The 24,030-nt window shown below is 42.2% G+C and overlaps 1 protein-coding gene across 1 annotated transcript in view; it reads left to right on the plus strand.

Moving 5' to 3' along the window:
• The window catches only part of KLHL14 (kelch like family member 14), a 93,444-nt gene extending 81,703 nt beyond the window's left edge, over nt 1–11,741 (plus strand). Inside the window, exons 5-8 of the mRNA XM_008148321.3 lie at nt 5,115–5,305; nt 5,387–5,545; nt 8,522–8,679; nt 10,910–11,741. Of these exons, the coding sequence (XP_008146543.2) occupies nt 5,115–5,305; nt 5,387–5,545; nt 8,522–8,679; nt 10,910–11,050 (649 nt within the window). The 3' untranslated portion in view covers nt 11,051–11,741. The remainder of the gene's footprint in view (nt 1–5,114; nt 5,306–5,386; nt 5,546–8,521; nt 8,680–10,909) is intronic.
• Nucleotides 11,742–24,030: the final 12,289 nt, after the last annotated feature.

Raw genomic sequence — 24,030 nt, forward strand, 5'->3', positions numbered from 1 at the left:
TCCGGGCACGCAAGGGATGGAGTCAGAAACTCGGCGTCTTCGCTGCCGGAAATGCTACAGGAATATGCACTTTTCGTCAGGGCGGGAAACCTGCGGGGCTGTCTTTTCCCATTTAGATCCTAACAGTGACACTGTGTGGATAAAGCCAGGAGTACACATGGAGCATCCAATCAGGAACACCTCGGCTGAAAGAGCCAGGCCTGGCAGGCTGCTCGGGGCCACCGTGGGGAAGGAAGGGGAAGCGAGAACATTGAAATGGAGACGATAAAAGGAGTTCACGCTTCCAAAGAGGGACCCTCCGCGTATGCCCCACTCCCAACGCTTGCATGGAGGGTTTGCATACTTGTCGTGACTGATGGGCATTTTTTCTTAGACCAATATATGGTGCATAGAACACCTCACCACCTTACTGCCCACAGAGTCCAAATTCCTTTTAAATGGCAGAGTAGTGAAATTAGTAAACTAATTATTTCAGAGGCTCCAAGACCTGCCACAGGCTCATAGGGGAAAGGGACCCTGATCTATCCTGTTTCAATGGTGCAAAGAAATACCAATGTCCACATTTTTATAGACATGTGCCAGTCTTCTCAATGAATCGTTTTAACTGAGGAGGTAAAATCACCAGTAAAATCATCTTGACTTATCCTATTTCATAAGAGAGCAGTAGAAATCTGGCTAGAGAAAAGATTCATCTTACAACTGAAACTGTGTACCCTTTGACTTCCCCATCTACATGCACTTAATTTTGTAATTGTTTTTAAACCTAATTTTATACTTCAATGAGTTTTCACTCCTCTATCCCAGAAATCCCAGTTTTTTTAGGTTTGTGTTCCTTAGAAAATACGATTAAATCTTCCTCCAAAACCTTTCTCCATATTCTTCCCCCAAAATGCACTTATGCAAAACACATTTTAGAACAACTTCAAAAGAGCTTCCTGGACTCCTCAGAAAACACAGCCCAGGTTAACCACCCTTACTTTGTGAAATCTGTCCCTCCTGCTCTTCATTCTCCTTCCTACAGGTTCCTGCCTCCTTTTTCCATCATTGTTGTTCATCCTCCTCCTGAATTTTCCCCAGCACATATGTTTTTCAAAAGCATCAAGAAAAATATAGAAAAAAACAAACATAGCCAGAATACTACTTCAGGACTGTGAAAAATAACCAAATCATATGATCCCACAATCCCACTTCTGCATATATGTCCGAAGGAACCAAAGTCAGTATCTTGAAGAGCTTTCTGTACTCCCATGTTCATTGTAGCATTATTCACTTTAGCCAAGATGTGAGAACAACCTTGTCTGTCCACAGAGAAGTGGGTAAAGAAAACATGGTGTATGCATAAAATAGAATATTATTCAGCCATCGAATTGAAGGAAATCCTGCCATTTGAAACGGAAAGTCATTATGCTGAGTGAAACAAGCCAGATGGAGGAAGACAAACACTGTATGACGTCACTTATATGTGGAATCTAAAAAATGTTGAGCTTAACGGAAACAGACTAGAATGGTGATGGCCCGGGGCTAGGCCAGGGGTGAGGGGGAGTGGTCGGTCAAAGGGCACACAATTTTAGTGGTGAGATGAATAAGTTCTGAGGGTCTGATGTCGGGTGACTATAGTTAATAGTGGGTTATATGCTTGAAATTTGCTAAGAGAGTAGATCTCAAGTGTTCTCATTAAAAAAATGGGGGCTAACTATGTCAGGTGATGGATGTGTTAATTAACTTCATAGTGGAAATCCTTTTCCAATGTATGCATGTATTAAATCATCACATTTTACACTTTACATATATTATAATTTTATTTGTCAATTATACTTCAGTAAAGCTGGAAATAAAACTGAATACATCACCATATATAGCATTTATTCTACCTATATGGTAATAAGTCACCTACACAAATAAAGAATTTAGTTGTCACTTAAAATGTAGGGGTGGGCAAAAGAAGGTTTACAGTTGTGAGGATTTATTATATTATTATTTATTTATTAAGTATTGTATTGTTTACTTGTATTATCTGTTTTATTATTATTATTTCATAGCCTTTCTTATGATTTACCTTTTAGGTAATGATGGCTGGTAATTTAACCAATGAGCAACAAAAGTGGATACTTAAACAATACTGTAAACCTACTTTTGCCTCACCCCTGTGTAATTGAGAAAAATGTATATGCAAATATTTTTAAATTTTATTTTTCAATTACATTTAACATTATTTTGTATTGGTTTCAGGTGTACAGAATAGCAGTTAGGCAATCATGTACGTTACAAAGTGCTATCCCCAATATTTCAAGTAACCACCTGCCACCATACATAGTTATTACAATACTAGAGGCCTAATGCACGAAATTCGTGCAAGAGTAGGCCTTCCTTCTCCCGGCTGCTGGGCACCGGCTTCCCTCTGGCACTCGGGACCCAGGCTTCTCTCCAGCCACCAGCAGGCACCTGGGACCCGGGCTTCCCTCGCAGGAAGGATGTCCGGTCTAATTAGCATATTACCCTTTTATTATTATAGATATTAGAGGCCCAGTGCATGAAAATTTGTGCACTCTGGGTGGGTCCCTCAGCCCAGCCTGCGCCCTCTCGCTGTGGCTGAGCGGAGCTCCACCTGTGGGAGCGCACTGACCACCAGGGGGCAGCTCCAGCACTGAGCATCTGCCCCTGGTGGTCAGTGTGTGTCACCAGTCATTCCACTGTTAGGGTTAATTTGCATATTACCCTTTTATTATATAGGATTGTTGAGCATATTCCTTATGCTTTACATCTTGGTGACTATTTTATAACTACCAATTAATACTTCTTAATCCCTTCACCTTTTCACCCAGTCCCTCAACCCCCTCACCTCTTACAGCTGTCAGTCTGTTCTCTGAATCTATGAGTGTGTTTCTATTTTGTTTGCTTGATTATTTTGTTCTTTAGATTCCACATATAACTGAATTCACTTGGTATTTGTCTTCCTCTGTCTGACTTATTTCACTTAGCATAATACCTTCTAGGTCCATCCATGCTGCTGCAAATGGTAAGATTTTATTATTTTTTATGGCCAAATAATATTCCATGGTATATGTACCACAGCTTTTTTATCCACTCATCTATTGATGGGCACTTGGGTTGCTTCCAAATCTTAGCTATTGTAAATAATGCTGCAATAAACATAAGGGTGCATACATTCTTTTAAATTAGTGTTTGGGGTTCCTTCAGATATATACCCAGAAGTGGAATTGCTGGGTCATAAGGCAGTTCCATTCTTAATTTTTTGAGGAACCTCTTCACATCTTGATGGCTGATTTTTAAAAACATATTCAGGTAATATTGACTGATGGGTCCTGAGCATGAACCAAACACTGGGCACTGTAACAAGCACTTTACATGTGTATTTGCAAATAACCCTGTAAGGAAGGTACCATCATCAACTCCATGTTACAGATGAGCAATCTGAGTCTGAGAGGGGTTAAGTAATGTGTCAAAGGCCACACACCCTGTAAATCGGAGAGGCAGGCAATCTTATTCCAGAGACCAAGCAGCTCATCAAGATGATGATATGCTACAAAGAGGTTTGGGCTCTTTGTAAACACAACTTGGAAAATCTCCAAACCATATAGGTGTACCTGATAAAAACTTCTGGGACTTCTCATCTTGCTGTTGACATTGTCCAAGAGGCTTAGCATCAATTTTTATGAAGATCATAATTCATCAAGCATAAATTATACTCTCTCTAAGAGGCTCGGCATTTAACAATTGTACTTTGTCAGTGTGGGACCACATGTTATCCTTATGAAGATACTAGAGGCCCGATGCATGAAATTTGTGCAAGAGCAGGCCTTTCTTCCCCTGGCTGCCGGCACCGGCTTCCCTCTGGCACCCGGGACCTGGGCTTCCCTTGCAGCCCCGGCTTCGGAAGGTCATCCAGAAGGACTTCCGGTCTAATTAGCATATTATGCTTTTATTATTATAGATAATTCTAGTAGCATCAATGAGAAAAAGAAGCAAAGGGTCAAGGATTTGCTTAAGGTTTCAATCTAGTTTTCCTAACCTTTATTCTCCCTCAACCCTCATATCTTTATATATATATATATATTTGTATTTATTTCAGAGAGGAAGGGGGAGGGAGAGAAAGGTAGAAGCATCAATGATGAGAGAATCATTGATTGGCTGCCTCCTGCACACCCCTACTGAGGAATGGAGCCCACAACCCTGGCATGTGCCCTATCTGGGAATCGAACTGTAACCTCCTGGTTCATAGGTTGATGCTCAACCACTGAGCCACACCAGGTGGGCGGCTCTCATACCTTATTAGTTACCAAGTCTTGCATCTTCCTTAAAATACCTTTTTTGTCACCCCTGTCCATGTCTTCCACTAAAATTCTAATGTACGCCTTTAACACCTCACTCCTGGATTATGGTCTGCCTCCCATTGGCCTTCTTGTCTCCAGTCCTTTTGACACAGCTTGCATCTTCTGCTTTTGGTGACACAATGAGACAATCTAATAAAGAGACTCTTGAAAAGAGACTAAAGCATATCCCTTAGCTTTGTAAGAATCAACACCAACTATTACATGGATGAAATTCCTGCAATGGGTTATATAACAGCAACTTTTCAACACTACATTCAGTTCACAAAAGTTTCTCTATTTGCCATAGTACTGGATAGGTGGGGGAGAAAAAAATGATAATTGAAGAAAAATTTTGATGATGTAGTTCTCTTATAAATTGGGAACAATGACCCTTGAAGGACCATAAAGAAAGTGAATGTCAAGATAATTTATTATTGTTATATTATCTACCTCATTTTTCACTTTGTCTCCCTGAGCTGTGATATCCTTCCAGGGTACCAAACACCCCAAACATTAGTGAACACTTTTCCCAGTGTATAAAGTAAGAAAAAAAGGGCTCAAACAAAGAGTTAGTGAACTGCCCCTCTGCGGTTACCTTCATGTCTGAAATGTTCACGGGATTGGGCCATGCCTGTGATCACTGTAGAAGGTCTCGGATCGAGAAGGTGGCTATCTCTGTGGTTTCCAGAGGGTTGCCACCCTTTCTGAAGCTGAACGTACCTCCTTTTCCCGGCCCACTGGGCTCCTTGTGTGATTTACGGTGGGTTGTTGTTTCCATCGTAGAAGAGCCAGTTTCTACGCATGTCGGCTGGACAAACATTTATACGTTATTGGTGGAAGGAATGAAACCGGCTATTTGTCCAGCGTGGAGTGCTACAACCTAGAAACAAACGAATGGCGTTACGTGTCCTCTCTGCCGCAGCCTCTGGCAGCTCACGCAGGAGCAGTGCACAATGGGAAAATATACATTTCAGGCAAGTCCTTCCCCCACTTTCTGCTGCCAAGTTCAGTTCCCAGGCACTTTCTTGACTGGTGTGTGTGTGTTTAATTCACAGGGGGTGTCCACAATGGAGAATATGTCCCGTGGCTATATTGCTATGACCCTGTGATGGACGTCTGGGCTCGCAAACAAGATATGAACACAAAACGCGCCATCCACACGTTGGCTGTCATGAATGATCGCTTGTATGCAATTGGAGGAAATCATTTGAAAGGTCTTTTTTAAGAAATCACAATAACATTTGCATTTCACGTTTCTCGCTAAGGGGGGTGTCTCGTTAGATAATCATAGTTCATTTACCAGTGCCATTGGGCAAGCATCTATTTTGGCTCCTGTACAAGATAGGATTATTTTTAACTTACCACACATATTAAGGAAATGAATAATAACGTCTACAGAAAATTTAAAAATGAAAGCATTAATAACTGAAAAAGCACAAACAATTTGTTGGAACAATGAATTCAGTAAAAATAAATTATTCCTTATCAACAAAGTTATAGTAATGGATTTTGTCCACAAAATTGTTTTCTCTAGTAATCATAAAAACTTTAGTCATAGCTGTGCAAAGAAGCTAATATGTGATTTTTCTTAAGGAAAACACTTAGAATTTCATGTCTAAATTTAGAATTATCTCTTTTAAGGCCCATCTATGATTCTCAAAGTTTTTCTATTTGAGGGTTGTTTTTTTTTTTAATAAATCATCTGCTTAAAGCACAGCATTTTTAGAGCCATGTCTTGGTTCCTCTCCTTCTCTGCATGTGTGCATGACTACATATTTTTGTGGTGTTTGCGCATATATGTAACTTTATGTGCAGCTATATGACATTGAACTTGATAGGAAAGCAGAGAGATGAATGCTACTGAGATTGTTATTAGCTGCTTTGGGCCTCAGTTTCCTCATCTGAAAATGAAGAAACTGGTCTAGTTGGTCTCTAAAAACTCCCGAAGCTCTGACCTTCCAGGATCCTTGAAATTGAACTAAATGAGAACGAGGCCATCTGGCTATGGTAGATAAGGCCCATCTGAGCACTCATGTTTCAGTTAGATAAACAGCTTTTAAAAAATGGCTTAGACATAGACTTTTTCTATTTTTCTTCATACATATTTGCCCCTAAAGATAATAAAGACCAGACAAGTATAACGTCAATGTAAATATATCCAAGTTCATATTGAATCAGAAGTGTCCTTTCCTGGTCTCTGCTGCTCATCTTAGAGCTCTCCCGATGGAGGAGGATTATAGTTACGGCTGCTACTCTCCCCCTTCATTTGTCTCCTTCGCTGGTGATCCTTCCTGTCAGCACACACTCCATGGCCTTTACATCCACACGTTTTATATTAACTTTGTAGTTGCCTGCATTAAAACTTGATTTCTACTAATTTCTTTGCACAAGAATGCCTCTTTTAGGAACTTTTAATATTTATGGTTATACTTAATATCAGTATTTTTTAGACTTATATTATAAGGAAAGATGTGAGTAATGACAACCTAAGTGAAAAATAGCACACACACATCCAATTAGGCTGGCTCAGAGAGGCCTTGTGGCTTAGAGGACAGGGTGTGGGCGTTACATCTAAGCTTAGACTTGAATCCCAGTTGTGCACTTACAGTTGTGTAAGACACTTACCCTCACATCTGTAAATGGGATAGTGACCCTTTCCTTGGTAGTTGTGAGGATTATAGTCCATGAATTTACCTGGTACAGAGAAGGCACACATATTCTCAGATGATGCCACTAGGACCTTAGAACCAGGAATTTTCCCAAATCTTCATTCCCACTATACATGCTTCAAAAACTGTCACCAATTATCTTAATGGTAAAGGAAAGAAAATATACCACAGAGTTGCAGTAAGCACATTACTCTGTTGTTCCCAAATCTATGTGATTTCTTTTATGTAAAAAGTTGGTGGCTTGAAATACACTGTCAGCCTCTTCAAGAATGAAAACGATTCTACTTTTTGGCCTACCTTGTCAATTAATTTGAAGAGTCCAGTATGTCAATTTATTTATATTATGTGCATTATAATGGTCAGCTAGCAAATACCAATACCATACATTTAACTAGGAAAAAAAAATCATTAAAGACTTAGTTTGCTCAATGACCATGAAACTCCCACTAGGGATTTTTTGACCGCCTAAATTAAAGGCAAGGATCCAATAGAGTCCGTAACCTAAGTTGTTCTCTGTGACCTACTGGTGTCCCAGCCACGAGAAACTTTATCAGAAGTGTGGGGAGAAGCCCTTCAGTGGAACTTAGCCCCCCACTCGAAACCTTAATCCTTAGTAGATATGGAACCGGTTCACATCGTCATGGCTGTTTATAAACATAGTGAGGCTGCCAAAAAGGTAAAATATGCTGAACAACAAATTTTAATTAATTAAACATTTGAGAAGTTTAAAGATTCATTTAAGAAAAGCAATATAGCCCAGCCTATGTGGCCCAGTGGTTGAGCATCAACCTATGAATCAGGAGGTCATGGTTCAGTTCCCAGTCAGGGCATATTCCTGGGTTGCAGGCTGGATTCCCAGTAGGAGCATGCAGGAGGCGGCTAATAAATGGTTCTCTTTCATCATTGATGTTTCTCTCTCTCTCTTTCCTCTCTGAAATCAATAAAAATATATATTTTTTAAAAGCAATATAGTTTAGTCTATAAAAGTGAGGGAGTTTAGTCTACAAAACTTTAAAGCCTATTCACTTAGATTCAAATCTCAGTCTGTCTACTTACTGGTCATGTAACTTACTCAAGTCATTAACTCTCTCTGTCCCTCAGTTTCCGCATCTATAAAATGAATATAATGGTATCACTATCTCATAGGATGACTGATGGGATTAATTGAGTTCATTTATAGAAAGTGTTTTGATAAGCTAGTTGTTTAGCTTATAAAAGCACTCTATAAAATGCTTACTTTAACTGTTATTAGTTTAAGCCTTTTAAAAAAAGTTTTAATAAACCATTTCAAATATAATCTACCCCCATATAATCAACCAAGGATATCTAGTCAGGTATTCTCGCTTTCAGTTAATCTGGAACACCCAGAGTCGGGTTGTTTGTGTGCTGTCTGTTTGTTTTAGGTCTTTCTGACACTTCTAATTTCAATGTAAGCATGCATGCCTTTAAGACCCAGTATCTGCTTCTGCCGAGGACCATGAGGGTTTGTCTTTTGTAATTCCATTCTGCTATGTCCCTCAGGCTTCTCCCACCTCGATGTCATGCTCGTGGAATGCTATGACCCCAAAGGTGACCAGTGGAACATTCTCCAAACTCCCATCTTGGAGGGTCGCAGCGGCCCTGGCTGTGCAGTGCTTGACGACAGCATTTACCTCGTGGGAGGCTACAGCTGGAGCATGGTACGTCCGCATTGAGCTGCTCTCCTCCTCCTGGTTTGTGCTTACTTTTTTTTTTTTTTCATTCATTTCAGCTTTTTTTGTAATCTTTATTGTTGAAAGTATTACATATGTCCCCCTTCTCCCCGCACTGACCTCTTTTAGCCCGCCCCTGCCCCCCCCCCACGCCTTCACCACCCTATTGTCTGTGTCCTTGGGTTATGCATATAGTTTTGCATAAATGCATACAAGTTCTTTGGTTTCCCTCAAAATGTGTTACCACCCATGCATGTACCTTTTAAGAGCATCACGCTCAAAAAAAAAAAAAAAAGAAAGAATAATAATAAAGAGTATCGTGCTTAGATGCAAACAGTCAGTTACTTTACTAATGGAGTCAGTGTGGTAGCGGTAGAGCTGGCTTGCTCTCTGATCAGCTGTGTCGTAAATGGGTTAGCTCTCTGGTTCTCTCCTTCCCCATGCTGTTGCAATTCTGGCTTTCCAAGGAAAAGTCAGACTAAAGTGGCTTCATCAATGTTCTGTTGAAATTGTTCGGATAGGAGAGTCTGAAAAGTTTCTGCCCAGTAAGGCATGAAAATGGAAATCCGTTGTTTAATACCCACAAATTCTGTGTAGGATGTGTAATTTGCCATTGCGCTTCACTTTCCCCCCGTTATCATTAAATGTCCAAACGCACCCCAACATTCAGAGTACAGTGGACCCTCATTAACACACCATCCAACTTCAACATCCATCCACATTTCGCCACGCTTACCCCGTGTATCCTTCAAAATTGTTTTACTGAAGCAATTTGAAGCAAATTCTAGACATCATATTATTTTATTCTAAATGTGTCAGTGTTTATCTTTTTAAAAGTACTCATTTATGTAAACACGGTCCCTATCACACCCAACAAAATCAACAATAATTGCTTTATATCCAAAATAATATTCTCCTATTCATTTTTTAAAAATGCATTTTTCAAATTGATGTGTTGAAACGAGTCTCACGTGTAGTAGTTGTTAGCTCTTACACATCTCTGCACAGGGCAACATTGCCTCTCTCCCACTCTTATTCAATGCCTCTGGCCAGCTGAAAAAGCAGGGTACGTTACATAGAACATCCCGCATTCATAACATAACATACAGTTAGATAACGTCATTTAAAAATCATCGTGTGTCCATATTTCCTATAGACTGGAAGTTAGAGATAAAGGCTTAATTAAATTCAGCTCTTCTTTTAAAAAAAGAATTATGTTATTTATTTTTGGCACAAACACTTGAGGCTCTATAATTCAACCAACATCACATCAGGCGACACCTAGGGTCTAGTGTCTGCCATCACTCTATAAAAGATGACTTTGTATCTTTTTCTCTTTATATGTGTTGGTTTTGTAAGATTAATTCGGGGTTGTAATCATATGAGTTTATTTCCGTTTGCCTCTAACAAGGGAGTTGTGTGAAGTTTTGGGGGGAGCTTTAAGAAGATGTTAGTTATATGGAGGCACATATGTATTGCCACACAAAACTAGACGTCAGTACATGTGCCCGTTTGCTGGTGCGAATTGCTCGCCGCCGGAGTCCCCGGGTTTGGAACCAGGAGTCACTTTCAGGAAGTGATGGGGAGGTCGGTGGGGAATTTTGTCTGTTGGTTCCCTGTGACACAAAGAAAGCCGCTTCGTTCTGGGAAGCGACATGTTACACAAGCACTAACCCCAGAGGCTGACAAAGGGAACAAGCCTTCTGTTTGTTTCCCACGTGGCCTCTTGAAAGCAAACCGGTCGGTGTGCGAAGAGATCAGCACGCTTTCGCCTGCCGCTCATTTTAACCCGGTTCTGAATCCCAGCGCTAATCCCTTCTACAGCAGCGATATAAAAATGGAAATGTGAGCGACGATCTAAAATCCAATTTACTGTAATCATTTGACTATTTCAGGTGAGGTTTTTTAAACTTAACCCAGCAGGATAATTCCTATTTTTTTTTTTTTTTGGTCAATTATTTTAAGGGATTTGTTGATTATCCAGGATGTTCTAGGTACTTAACTTTTCTTATTAGTTACACACGCATAAAAACCGATTTTAAAAATGGGTCCATCTCAAATTTCCCATTGGATTAAAACAGTGTCAACCCCGCTGCTCTCATGCCCAGGTTTTTAAACAAGAGCCGAGAACGGGTCCCTGGTTGGCGGGGCCCTGTGAGCAGTGAGCTACCCTGGCAGGCCCCGCGCCCGCCCTAAGCGCTCTGTTCTGCCGTTGCAGGGGGCCTACAAGTCGTCCACCATCTGCTACTGCCCGGAGAAGGGCAGCTGGACGGAGCTGGAGGGGGACGTGGCGGAGCCCCTGGCAGGCCCCGCCTGCGCCCCGGTCATCCTGCCCGCCTGCGTCCCTTACAACAAATGACGCCAGGAAGCCCCGGAGTGACGGAGTGACGGCGCCCCGCTCTGGGAAACAGCGACAGGTGACACCACGACTGCACGAGGAGCGACGCCTTCCCATGGTCGCCGATGCTGTGTGCGCACCTGCAAGAGAGAGAGACCTGCTCTGAGCAGATACTGTGTCTGTGACTCGCCTCACCACCCACTCCCGGTGGTGACAGACGCTTCCACTTCAGACTGGTTTGAACTTGTCCCAGCTTGACAGAAACGCCCCCCACCCCCACCCCGAGGATCTGAACCTTCCAAAGGAGAAAGGACACACACAGACGAGCGCCCGAGAGACCGGCCATCGGTGTTGTGCGTTGTAGTCTACCTGCATGTGGTCTTTGTTGACGTTTTGGGGATATCGTGTTCATGAATGACTCAGAATGGGACCCACTAAAATCCGCACCCTGCCTTCCAGGCACTGCCACTGGGTTCCATGTTCCTAACCTGTGGCTCCGCCACAGACTCCCTAGGCAACACGGTGGCAGGAAATCCTGGCAGGCTCAAGAGCAGCACTTCTGTTCCTGTAGAACCTGATTGCATACACCGTCTGCCCCTGCCAGCCTCGGGGAGGAGAGAGGAGAGGAGGCTGGCTCTGGTGGCATTTCCGCCCTGGAGGCTCCATGCTAGCCAAAGTCATCGTTTCTGTGTCCTCAGTTTTGTCTGAAAGATTAAAAGAAAATACACTATGTCACTATTCGGTCCATGGAGTCTTGCTCTTTTTTTTTTTTTTTTTTTTTTTTGCAGAATAGAAGCAAGTAGTGAACACCCGGTATTTGCTCCCCACGGTAGGATTGGCAGGCAAGTCATACAATATTGTGTTTTCTGTTGGGTAACATATCTGACCCAAACTTAACCCACACGGGAAACTGGGAGGTAGCTTTCAGGAATTCAGGAGCCAAAAGAAAGAGTAATTTCTGTTATGACCGTCCCAGTTGTCTCTCTGTCCCTAAAACACACGACCTACGAGAGCCACAGGAGCACACGATCGCTCCTAACAAACACCTCCCCCTCGTCCTCACCGTGGCTCTAGAAATGGCTCTAGATTTGGCTCTAGGAGAGCACATGACTCACCCTGGTCATTCCCCCAACTCATCCTCCACGTTTGTGACCAGCAGAGACGCCCGAGCTCAGCGTGGTGGGCAGTCGCTCGGTGTTTTCCGGAGCCCGGGGAGGTCAGGCCCAGGAGGGCAGGAGGGCAGGAGGGCAGGAGATGGTCTCCGTGGGGCCAGTCAAACCAACAAAACTGGCAGCAACATGAGTTTGATGTTCAATCTCTTCGGATCCGGAAAACATCTGATAGGAGTAAATGAAAGCCTAAGATATTTTTTTAATCACCCAGAGATGTCTGTGGGTCCCTCCGCGCATGTGGCATTCAGGACAGCAGCCTGGGAAGCCACGGATGGAAACCGCCTGGCGCTGAGCTCTCACTGCGGACACGCCAAGGCGGACAGGGGTGCCGGAATCCGCTGCGTCTCTACAGTCAAGTGCAATCTCCGTTGATTTTGTATTTATTTGTATGTTCAGATCCAAAGGATCCGTTGTAAAATATATGTACATGTATACCCAGTGCAATCAGCCTTCGTTTCCTTTTCCTTGAAAGCATCTGAATATATAGAAAGCACGAAAAGGCACAGTAGTCTGTGGGAAAGTCCCCGCTGACGTCCTGAAGAGAACCAGGTCTGCTCCGAGCCTTTCGCCGTCACCTGTCACCACCCCGTCTGAATGTCGCAGTTTATACGCCGATATTTGCTTTCCTTACACTTGTTCTTCGTTTATTTTTTATTTCTAACTAAAATAAATAAAAAGCATTTATGACAACAATAAATAAAGCTTTCTGTACTTCAGAAGGACACAAACTATTAGTGGGAAATGAATAAATTAAGTCACAGATGATGTAAATTTTGTACAGTATTAGAATGTGTAAATGAAGCTTGCTCGGAAGGGGGAAAGTTGAAATAAAAACTTTATGTACTAATTCCGTTGTCTCTATCTTCCTCCTTGTAAAGCCTATGTATGAATCTCTACATTGAATTGTTTAAATGTTTGTAACATATAAATGCCTCAGTGTTTTTATTCTGCAGTACACTTTACAAGTTGACTTAGCTTCCTGGCAGTATATAAATGTACACAGTATGGACAATGCTGAAGAATATGGAATGTGTCAGCAAAATGTTGAGTTAAAAATAATGAGTTGAATCAGATTTTTCCACTGTTCGAGTGTTACAATGAGGCATGACTTACCCAAGACCAATTAACTAAATATTTATAGAAAGTAGCAGAAGCACCGTGTGTATTAAACAGTACTTGCAAACTTTCTAAAAAAAACACAAGTGAACCACACATTCAATTAGCTACATTCTCTAAATATATAGTATTTTATTTTTTTAAAAAATCTGAAAAAGAAGTTGTGCAGGGCAAGGAAAGAGGTTGTGGCAGACCATAGGGGAAACTGAGGCATGTATCTGCAGGTAGCAGGTGGGCAACCTTCCAGGTAAAGAGTTCTGAAGGGTCAGAAGCTACTTCCTGAAGCTTGCAAGCTAGAAAGAATTTACTGCCATGCTTCCCAGCCGAATCTACCATTCTTGGGGCTCAAACTCCCAATTCAAGGGTTATTTGATCCTCCTGGTATTCCATGAAAGCAAGCATGGCGGGTTCTGTCTTCTTCCCCTGGCCCTGCCCCTCTGCACCCTGGTGTACCAGACCCGAAAGAGCCTCTCTCTCTATGGTAGCCGCCATTACCATCTCCTTTAAACCCAGTGGTTCCTTTTGCAGGGCTTCTTCCAAATGCCCCGAATCCCCCAAAGCTCTAGTGCAGGCCAGATATCAGGAGCAATTAAGTAGATATAATTGTCTTTTTCCTAATCCCAAGCAGACACCTACTTTGAGTCCATAACTAGACTGCCTAAACCTGGGAGAGGGTTTAGGCAGTCCCTGAGCACAGGGACCCAGGGTTTTTTATTAATTAACTAGAGGCCCGACGCACGAAATTCGTGCAAGGGGCTCAACCCTCACAGCCCTGGCTTCGTCCAGGTCATTTGGCTGTCTGGTCTAAATAGCATATTACACTTTTATTATGATAGATTGTGTCTGTAGACTTAAAGTTATCACCTGCATTTGTTCTCCCCTCTTGGAGCCAAATTTATATTTTCCCAGCTGCTTGGCACATCACTTAAATTGTCATAATTATCAACATTGTAAGTATCAAGCATTTATTAAACATATCCCAAAAGGCAGCCCATAAATGCCAGAGTTCTCATTAAACCAGGTTCTCTAGGTCAAAATATTTTTAAAATAAATGAGAAAATGGGCCAAAAGAGGATTGAGTTCCCGCAGATAGGGGAGCAGGAAGATCGCGACTGATCAAGCCTGGCTTCCCAGCAGCACCTGACCTAGAGGATGGTGAACTGGTAGAAAATAAAATGGCCGCAAGCAGCAAAAAGGCCCCCCAAGGACATACCCCAGTAGGATGTTTGCTTTGTGTAGCTTGGCTTGGTAGGGGTGCTCTGGATAGTGCAATACGCATGGACCAAGTACTAGATGGGGCTTTAGCATCCGTTAAGTCTACAGGCTGGATGCAGTAACGAAAGGTTCAGTTCGAGAGACCCATATAAAAACTGTGCTTCAAGAATACAACACAGGAGTTTAGGAATAAGAAAAAAAAATCTACAAATTGAAGCTTGTGTGGCTTATACTATTCTGTTTTATTTTAGTCTATTCTAGGCTATTGCCTAGCACATACTAAGAACTCGGCAAATATCAATTCTTCATGTTAGCAGGAGTAGGAGTACCTTAGTGTTTTTAACCCGCTAATGGTGCTAAAAACAACACCGGGAACTAAAAACACTGAGGTGGTGAGTTGGCCTGTAGGACTGTGCACTGCTCGGGCTCTGAAGAATCAGGTCACTTCAGTAAGTGATCCTTCATTGTAATCCCCTCTCGTTGTTCACATCTTAAGTCGACCCCTCCTCTGTGACCTTCTAAATCCTCTATCTACAACAAAATGGCATTTCGGGGTGAGCGGGGGGCAGGTAAACATTTGGCTGCAGGACAAGGTCATCCTACACTACTCAAATCTGGGACATTTGGGAACCAATTGAACTAAATTAGGCAAAAGGAATAAAAAGAACAGCATTTAGTTACTAATGCAAAGCTATTATATCAACAACTAGAGGCCCGATGCATGAAGATTCATGCCAGAATGGGCCTTCCTTCCCCGGGCTGCCGGCACTGCCTTTGCTCTGACCAGAGCTGCCTTTCCACTCCGGCCCAGAGCCACCTTTCCGCCTTCCCATGCTGCCCAGAGGCCCAGAGTGGCTGGGGTGGTGCAGAACGCCTGTGTCGTCACCATGGCGATGACACAAGCGTCCCTTCCCACTGGCCGCTTGGTGCCTGCGTATGCAAATTAACCCGCCATCTTTGTTGGGTTAATTTGCATACTCACTCCTGATTGGCGGGTGGGTGTCGCGAAGGTATGGTCAATTAGCATGTTACTCTTTTATTAGGTAGATATTATATAACACTAGTAGCCCTGCGCACGAATCCATGCGCCAGTAGCTCTCTGCAGGTCCTGGCCATGCCGCGCCTGCTGCCCAGAGGCTCTCCGTGGCCCAGAGGCCCATCTGTGGCCAGGCGCAGAAAGCCGCGGCGATGAAGCAAGCATTTTGCCAGGCCGCTCATGCTGCCCGCTCTCAGTGGCTGCCCCCTACCCGGGACTGGGTAACTCCGGTGGGGCTGAGAGAGGACTGGGCGCCGCCATCTTGTGGCTATGGGTGCCGCCATCTTTGTGATGGAGTAATGGTTAATTTGCATATTACCCTTTTATTAGCTAGGATTTCCTCTAATGGAATGCTTGCTGAGTCAGGCACTATGCTGGGCATTTTATTCGTGTTTTCTGTTTACTCTGAACGGCTCTGTAAGGTAAATATTATTCATCTTAAAGGTAAGGACACATGCCCAGAATAGGTAAGCTATTTAGTAAAGTGTAACAGATTCACGCCAAGGTGTTAACCGGAGGTCCTCTTCCAATCACCATACTCCCTCCTGCCCACAGAGAAATTTCTTAAACCAACCCCCTGAAGTCATGTAGGAATTCCTAGTAGATGGGCTGCTTGTCCCACATAGGAACAGAAGGTGCTGGAGGGAAAAGTGCCCACTTAATGCTGATGTGTTCTGGTTAGTGCTCTATTGCTGGTGAGGATGAACTCCTGGGAAGCACAGGCGTGGGCAGAACCAACAGGAGCCTGCTCTGTGACCTTGAGAGGTCATTTAGTTCCTCCGACTTTAGTTGTGCTGTCTGTATTTGGAGTGATCATCTTTTCTCAAAATGACTATTGTGAAAATCACGTGTAAAGACACTAAACCTCATAAGTTCTGAAGTTAAATACACATCAGCTATTAGGACGCGATGACCAAGGTCAAGTGTTAGGCTGGCGTGGGAGAGACCCTCAAGTCTGGCCTCAGCCTCACTTTTAAGTCACATTTTTCTTTGCTGCTCTGTTCACTAAGCAATGTGCATCCCTGCGTTTCCACACGCACAGCTATGCTTTTCCATTGTGCTCTTTTCCTTGTGCGTGTTCTCCACCAGGAATGCCATTTCAGGCTCCACACTACCTATTAAGACCCTGTCCTTCAAGGTTCCCGTTCAGACTCCACTGCCTTCCTTAAGGCTTCGCGATCGCAAGTCTCCTGTGATATGTTTCATCTGACTTCCTATGGCTCTCTTCTCCATTCAGTGCTCTTCGTCAGATTTTGTGTCTTACCCTCTTACTAGACCCAGGGTTCTTTGAGGGTAGGAATAATGTGCAGTATGTCTTGAATAAACCATAAAGCCATGAAATATTTGTTGAATAAAATACCTTATTTAATGTGTAATGTAATCAAATTATAACCATTTTGGGAAATACAGCGGGGCGGGGTCCTTGACTTCACCAACAACACAGTAACTTTTACTTTTGTGGGGGTATTTGCACTTTTTGCATTGTATACAGCTGAGTTTACATCTCGGCATCTTCACTTTTTAGAGTTTCACAAGCATGTTTCCATGGGACTGGGTGGTCTTTACAGGAATGGTTAACAATTTCACAGGATGCTGATGCACATTCCAGCACTGGCCACTTTTGACTGATGTCCTGGTGTCACTCACAGTCCTCAGACAGCATTCTTTAGATAGATGATAGATAGATAGATAGATGAGAGGTAGATAGATAGATAGATAGATAGATAGATAGATAGATATAGATAGAGATAGAGATATAGATAGAGATAGAGATAGAGATATAGATAGAGATAGATATAGATATAGATATAGATATAGATATAGATATAGATATAGATATAGATATTTTAAGGGTTTTTTAATGCAAAAACCCTTGTTCGGTTGTATAAAAGCCCTACTATTAGGAAAATCTTGGCCCAGTACATAAATGGGATAGTAATTGTGAAATCCTGGCCTCCAGCTCAGAAAACACAAATGATAAGGATGAGAATGTAATAAATCTCTTGGTATCCCCAAACAATATCTTCAGTATTATACTGTCAGTCTTTTGTTCATGTATGTATGTGTGTGTATATATATATATATATATATATATATATATATATATATATATATACTTTATTATTGATTTTTTACAGAGAGGAAGAGAGAGGGATAGAGAGTTAGAAACATCGATGAGAGAGAAACATTGATCAGCTGCCTCCTGCACACCCCCTACTGGGGATGTGCCCGCAACCAAGGTACAAGCCCTTGACCAGAATCGAACCCGGGACCCTTCAGTCCACGGGCTGACGCTCTATCCACTGAGCCAAACCGGTTAGGACCGGACAGCATTCCTGTGTGTCCTTTCTGACTCCCTCCCAGCAATTTCCCTCCACAGATCATGTTCTACCCAACCGCCACTATTGTTTCACCATAACAAACACGTCGAAATACAGAAAGCTCCTGGCTCTCCAGAATTATGGCGCATTCAGTTCATCTCTGGCCGTTTTCCTCATCTCACATTTCTGACGAGAAATGCTCCGACTCCAGGCCCTTCCAGGACAGTTGTGGTGAGTTGTACTTTCCTTGTGAATGGACTTGGACCACCAAGGCTCCACTCCAGGCCACATGGTGCTCACAGACTTTGGCAGGAAGTTCTTTACTTGTCTTACAGTCTTGTCTTAAAAGCAACGCAGACAATTAAAACCAGCTGGGATGGGATGCCACGCTAAATGTATTCATTTCTTTCCCAACATGATTCGCCAACGTTAATCCAACTTGCAGGAAAGAAGGAAAAGAAAGAGCTTTAAAGCCAAACAGCCCTGGGGGCTACCCGTCTGATGAGAAAATGTAACCCACATAGCCTTCCTTAGGGTGGTCATCTCCTCCTCTGAATTCTTAGAATGTTGCCTGTCTATCCTGTTCATATAACACCTCTCATGTTTTATTACATAGACGGTGTTTTACTGTATTTTTATGCCTCGTTTTCACTAATCCCCTTGCTGTAGAATGGACAATGCCTGAAATGTGCTTTTCCCACAATGCTTTGCCCATTTTGGAACTCAACAAATGGATATTGGATTCTAGAGGCCTACAGAACTCTTTGAGTAGCACAGTCATTTCGGACTCAGAATTTTATGCTCAGAATCTTGAAAATGTAAGTTGTACACGGATTTTCTCAAAGACAAATCTGACTGCTGCCAGTATGACAAACCCTGTCTCTGTGTGCAAGTTAGTTGCCTTTGTTAAATTAACCATGTTTTTCCTATTTAGTGACTGAAAACCAGAATTTTAATGCAAAAACCCTTGTTTGGTTGTATAAAAGCCCGACTATTATGAAAATCTTGGCCCATTACATAAATGGGATAGTAATTGTGAAATCCTGGCCTCCAGCTCAGAAAACACAAATGATGAGGATGAGAATGTAATAAATCTCTTGGTATCCCCAAACAATATCTTCAGTATTATACTGTCAGTCTTTCGTTCATTTATTCCTTCCACCTTGGGCAACGCTATATGATATGCCCTGTTGAGAATATAAATATCCATAAGTCACTGTAATGCAAGGTACATGGCATAAAGAAATACAAATAAGGTGACGTGGGAGTTCCCGAAATGATGAGTTTATGTCTAACTAGGGAATCTGGGAAGGCAGGGCCAGAGAGAGTATACAAGGTCAGTCTTGAAAAATAGGTAGAAAAAAAGAAATTCTTCTACTAATGTTTGTAAGGTAATCCTTGAAAATAAAGTAAATAACAAACCAGTTTCATATGGAAAACTACTAGGTAAGATATTCTAATCATCTCCAGTTTAGCGTATTACATGGTGGTATAATTGATGAAGAAAATGAAAGAGTGTGAGGGCAAGGACTTTTCATGTTTAGATAGAACAAGGTAAATCTGCAGTTCTATCTAAACAAGGACACGGGCATTTCAAAGCTATTAAAGTAATTAGGGCTCGATGAACTAAAGTTCCACAGAGAGAGACAGTGTTTGGAGGTGAGCTGATGATGGCCAGTAACTTTTTTCTCTGGGACATTTCTAAGTCCCGGCCACAAGTTGTCCAACCTTGGCCTGTACAGAGGACCTACACTGTGGGAACCAGAGATTGGCCAACTCTTAGCTGTCACGCAGAACTGGAGTGACAAGATGAAAACCTGAGGGAGCCCTACTCCTGCAGCCACTTTCCCCTGAAGGAAATCTCTGGAGTTCTAGTGTTACACAGAAAGATGGGGAGCTGGGCCCAAAACTTCTAGAAGGCGAGAAAACGTTTCCACCATTTCACAGTGCTTCGGAACGAAAGACTTACCAGTTGGGGAGATCCACTTCCAACACATGGCTGCTCGTTTGCAGATTGTAAAGCTGTATGAGTTGGGAGGATAAAGAGTTAACCTGAAAACCACAGAAGGGAAGAAGAGCTGAATCTTCAGACTTGAAGACTGAGAAGACAAAGACCAGACTCTCAGCCAAAAGCCCAAGAGAGCCTGCCCTAGGAGTAAGGACAGACCAACAATCGACTGAGAAACACTGAAATGAGCCCCAGCCCAGCTCAGTCCCTGGTGGAATTCAGATAATCACCTTCATGCTCCATCTGCATAACAGAGAAAGGCAGAAACCTCTGAAAGAAGATAAGATTTTATGGAGCCACTACAGTTCTTTTATACAGAAACAGTATATTCAGTCAAAAATTACCAGACAAGAAAAATAACAGAATAAAACAAAGAGTCGAAATAGGCCCACTGCTGATCCAAAGTTTTGAGTTAGCAAACAAATAACTATGATTGACAGGTTAAAATGAAGAAAAGGTAGACAAATAAGTGAAAGGATGGAGAATTGCACCAAAGAATTAGACCTTTTAAAGATCAAATGGTTATCTTAAAATTTAAAAAGAAAGAATATGTTAAATTAAGAACTCAATGAATGGAGTTAATAGTAAATTAGACACAGCCAAACACAGGATTGGTAAACTGGAAGAGGAGTTAATAGAAAATAACTAAAAATGAAGTCCAGAGAGAAAGCAAAGTAGAAAAGTATATACATTAAAGTAAAGAGACTTCTGGGACATGCTCCAAATGACTACCATTTGCATCATTATCATCCCAGAAAGAAAGAAGAGAGAGGATGGTAAAGCCATATTCTAAACAATATTGGCCAAGAATTTTCCAAAATTGTTAAAGGATATCAACCCACAACCCCAAGCTGAATAAAGATAAAATCACAGTATATCATAGTAAAATTCATAAAAACCAAAGGCAAAGAATAAAAAGTCAAATTATTTTTAAAGGAACAACAATTAAACTTTCAACTTAGTTTTCAGCAGAAATGATGGAAGTCAAAAGACATTATTATAACATTTTAAAGTGCTGAAAGAAAATAAAAGTCAACTCGGAATTTATATCTGGTGAAAAAAATTCTCTGAAATTTGAGAGGTTTTCAGAGAAAAAGAAAATGATCATAAATAGAAACATGAAAAAAAAGAAACAGGAGGGAATTAAGAACACGGGAAAAGATTAATATTTAGGTAATGATAAAGGAGGAGTATTGACCATACAAAAAGTAATTATGGATTCTTGTACAATTATAACAATGATATAGCAGAACAATTCAAAAGACAGGAGGGCGGGTAGAGTTTAAGTGTTCTAAGTTCCTATCACTGGTAGGAAAGAGATAAAAGTAAGAATTTGTAATAAGTTAAGGAGGCATATAGTGATCTCTAGGTTAATCATTAAGTGGATAATAAAAATGTAAAATTAACAAATAAAGAAGAGGAAAATAGAATAATAAAAACATTTAATTCAAGAAAAAGCAAGAAAGGAGAGAAAAGAATACAAAACAGACAAAATAAAAAACAAATAGTAAGATGAGAACTATAAAACAAAATGTTCGTAATTTTTTTAAGATAAGTGGACTAAATACTCGGAGTCAAAAAATAAGATTGTCAGACTGGTTTGGAAAAAAAAAACCATATGATGCTTAAAGGAGACAAAATTTAAATATAAGAATAGACATAAAGAAAGCTAACGTGCTATAATGCCATTTGATATAGTATAGAGACAGAATAAAGTCCACCAAAATGGGCATGATTTCTTTCTACATTAAAAGCCTAGCAACTCTGAGTTGGTAATATTTTGGCATATTAGATGCTGTTTTGCATGTGATATGTCAGTTGTAGGTAATTAATGTTTTAAGAAATAATTTTTTAGAAAAGTTTATTGGACATGAAAGAAAAAAGAAAAGAGAAAAAAGATGATAAATAGGTTAGATGATAAGTGATTAGATAGATAAATAGATGGAAAATAGATAACAGATGATGATAAATAGATGATAGGTGATAGATAGATAGATAGATAGATAGATAGATAGATAGATAGAAAAATAATCTTGCATATTTATTATAAACTCTCCTGGAATTTATATCTATTGCTTATATTACCTCTGGTATCCATTAAACACTCAGATTCAGAGCTGACTCTTTAAAAAGCCAGCTAAGGCAGACCAGATAGATTGTGTGAGAAGGAGTAGTTAATGGGAGAGGCAGATAGTGTTAATCAGTTTCAAAGGGCTTGTTCCGTCAAAAAAGCTTCCGCTAATCTGCAGGAGCCGAAGTCACAGGCCCTCAGAGCCGCATTCTGTGAGCGTCAGCGTTCCACACCAGTTACACGTTTCTGAAGGGCCATCAGAGCAAAACTCTGCCCTTAATGTGTAAGCCGACGCTGCTGTAACTAAGACTGCAATTGGACTGGGACAAATCTCTATGATCTTGATATATGAAAATCCAAATGGATGGTTTCCATAGAAATGAAGAAAAACCTTTCCCAATTACTTATTTGGGATTAATCCACCGCAGCTCCACAAAGCAAATGCCTTTGATTAGGCTCAGGAAAGCAACCAATGAAAAGTAAACTCAAACTGTCCAATAAGGTGCCGTGGCCGCCGTCACTAACGGGAAATCCTCAGCTAACACATGGAGCTCGTTAAGGAAACCCCACAGCCCGGAGCAGGAGCTCTGGGAGCACACAGGCTGGGTCCAAACCCTGACCAGGCCGCTGCCGACCCCAGGACCTGAGGCCGGGCCTGAGGTCTCAATGCTCTTCTACCCAGTTTCCTGCCAGGCGGGGAGGTCAGGGGCGCAGCGCCCAGGCAGGTCAGCCATCTGCACAGGAGCCCCAGAAACGCTGGCCTCTAGCAGGTGCCGCAGGTGGCCAGGGCGGCCACGGGACAGTTGCCTGACTCCAGGCCTCACCGAGACGCTGGGGAGGTCGCCAGAGGAGGTGGCCACGGCCAGGCAGGATCTGGGTGGGCCCGGCATCGGCTTGGAGCAGGCTCTAGCCTCGGGATCCCGGGACCCCAGGGCCCCCGGGGGAGTGAGCCCTGGCAGCTGGAGCCTCCTTCCCGCATGGTGGCCCACTTGGCGCCGAACACCTGCAACGCCCCCTATTCAGTTCCCCCCAGGAGGTCCCAGGTGCTAGGAAGTCAAGAAGGGGTTGACCAGCTGGTCGTTGAGGCCTCGCCCTGTTCCCTTTGACTTCATGTTGGACTCACACCCCCCACGTGTGAGCACCACACCCTCCCACCACACACCTTTCCCTGTGACACATCCGTGACACCCCAAACGCCTGGCTGAAGTTAGTGCAGTGCGTGCTAGACAGTGAGGGGGGGCGCTCAGGAGCAGCTATCCCAGTTTCTGCTCCATCCTCATGTGTCTGGCTCACGCTGGCTCTAGATGGGCCATCTGTGAGTTCTGTGTCTCACCCCCCTGCTGTCCCTTGCCCGGTGGCCGGCACCCAGGGGTTTTCCCCATCAACCGAGATGATGCCCAGTCTGGGCAACTGGCCACCTGGCCAGAGTACTCCATGGCTAAGATTTTACAGGTATTTTCAGTTTTTGTTTTTTCTTCTTTTTTCAAATACTTTATAGTTATCTCCCACTCGGGTCTAATTCAACAGTACTTTTTAAAGCAACTCTCTGGTTCTCTCCTAAGGAATCATAAAAATGAAATTACTGCCCCCGCCATCCCTCCCCAGGGGTATTCTCGTACTTCCTTACAGACCTGCTAATGCAAGTCTAATCCCAATGGATTTGTCAACTGAGGTGAATATTTAGGTGAGATTATTTGCACTTTTTCTATAAAGTTCGTGTTACTTTGTAATAAAAAAAAAATATGTTGTTGAAAAATAAGTTGTTAATCTTCCTATAATTCAAAAATCAGGTAAATAAGTTCCTGTTTTGTGATAAAAAAAAAAAAAGTAAGTTATCAATGTTTCAGTGTTTCTTAGTCCCCTTTCTACCACCACAAAAAAAATAGACATCTTGACCAAGGCAATTTTTTTATTCACCTCATTTTCCCATTGCACTCAGTACAATCCTGGACCAACTTCTTCCAGTTTCAGGTAGTATTTAGGCTCAGGAAATACAAATCTTCACCGTCAGTGAGAAATAAAGTATAACTGGAATTGGGAAATTTGCTATGTAAGTTTTACA

This window comes from Eptesicus fuscus, chromosome 12 (assembly GCF_027574615.1).
Source record: "Eptesicus fuscus isolate TK198812 chromosome 12, DD_ASM_mEF_20220401, whole genome shotgun sequence".
NCBI classification, from domain to species: Eukaryota; Metazoa; Chordata; class Mammalia; order Chiroptera; family Vespertilionidae; genus Eptesicus; species Eptesicus fuscus.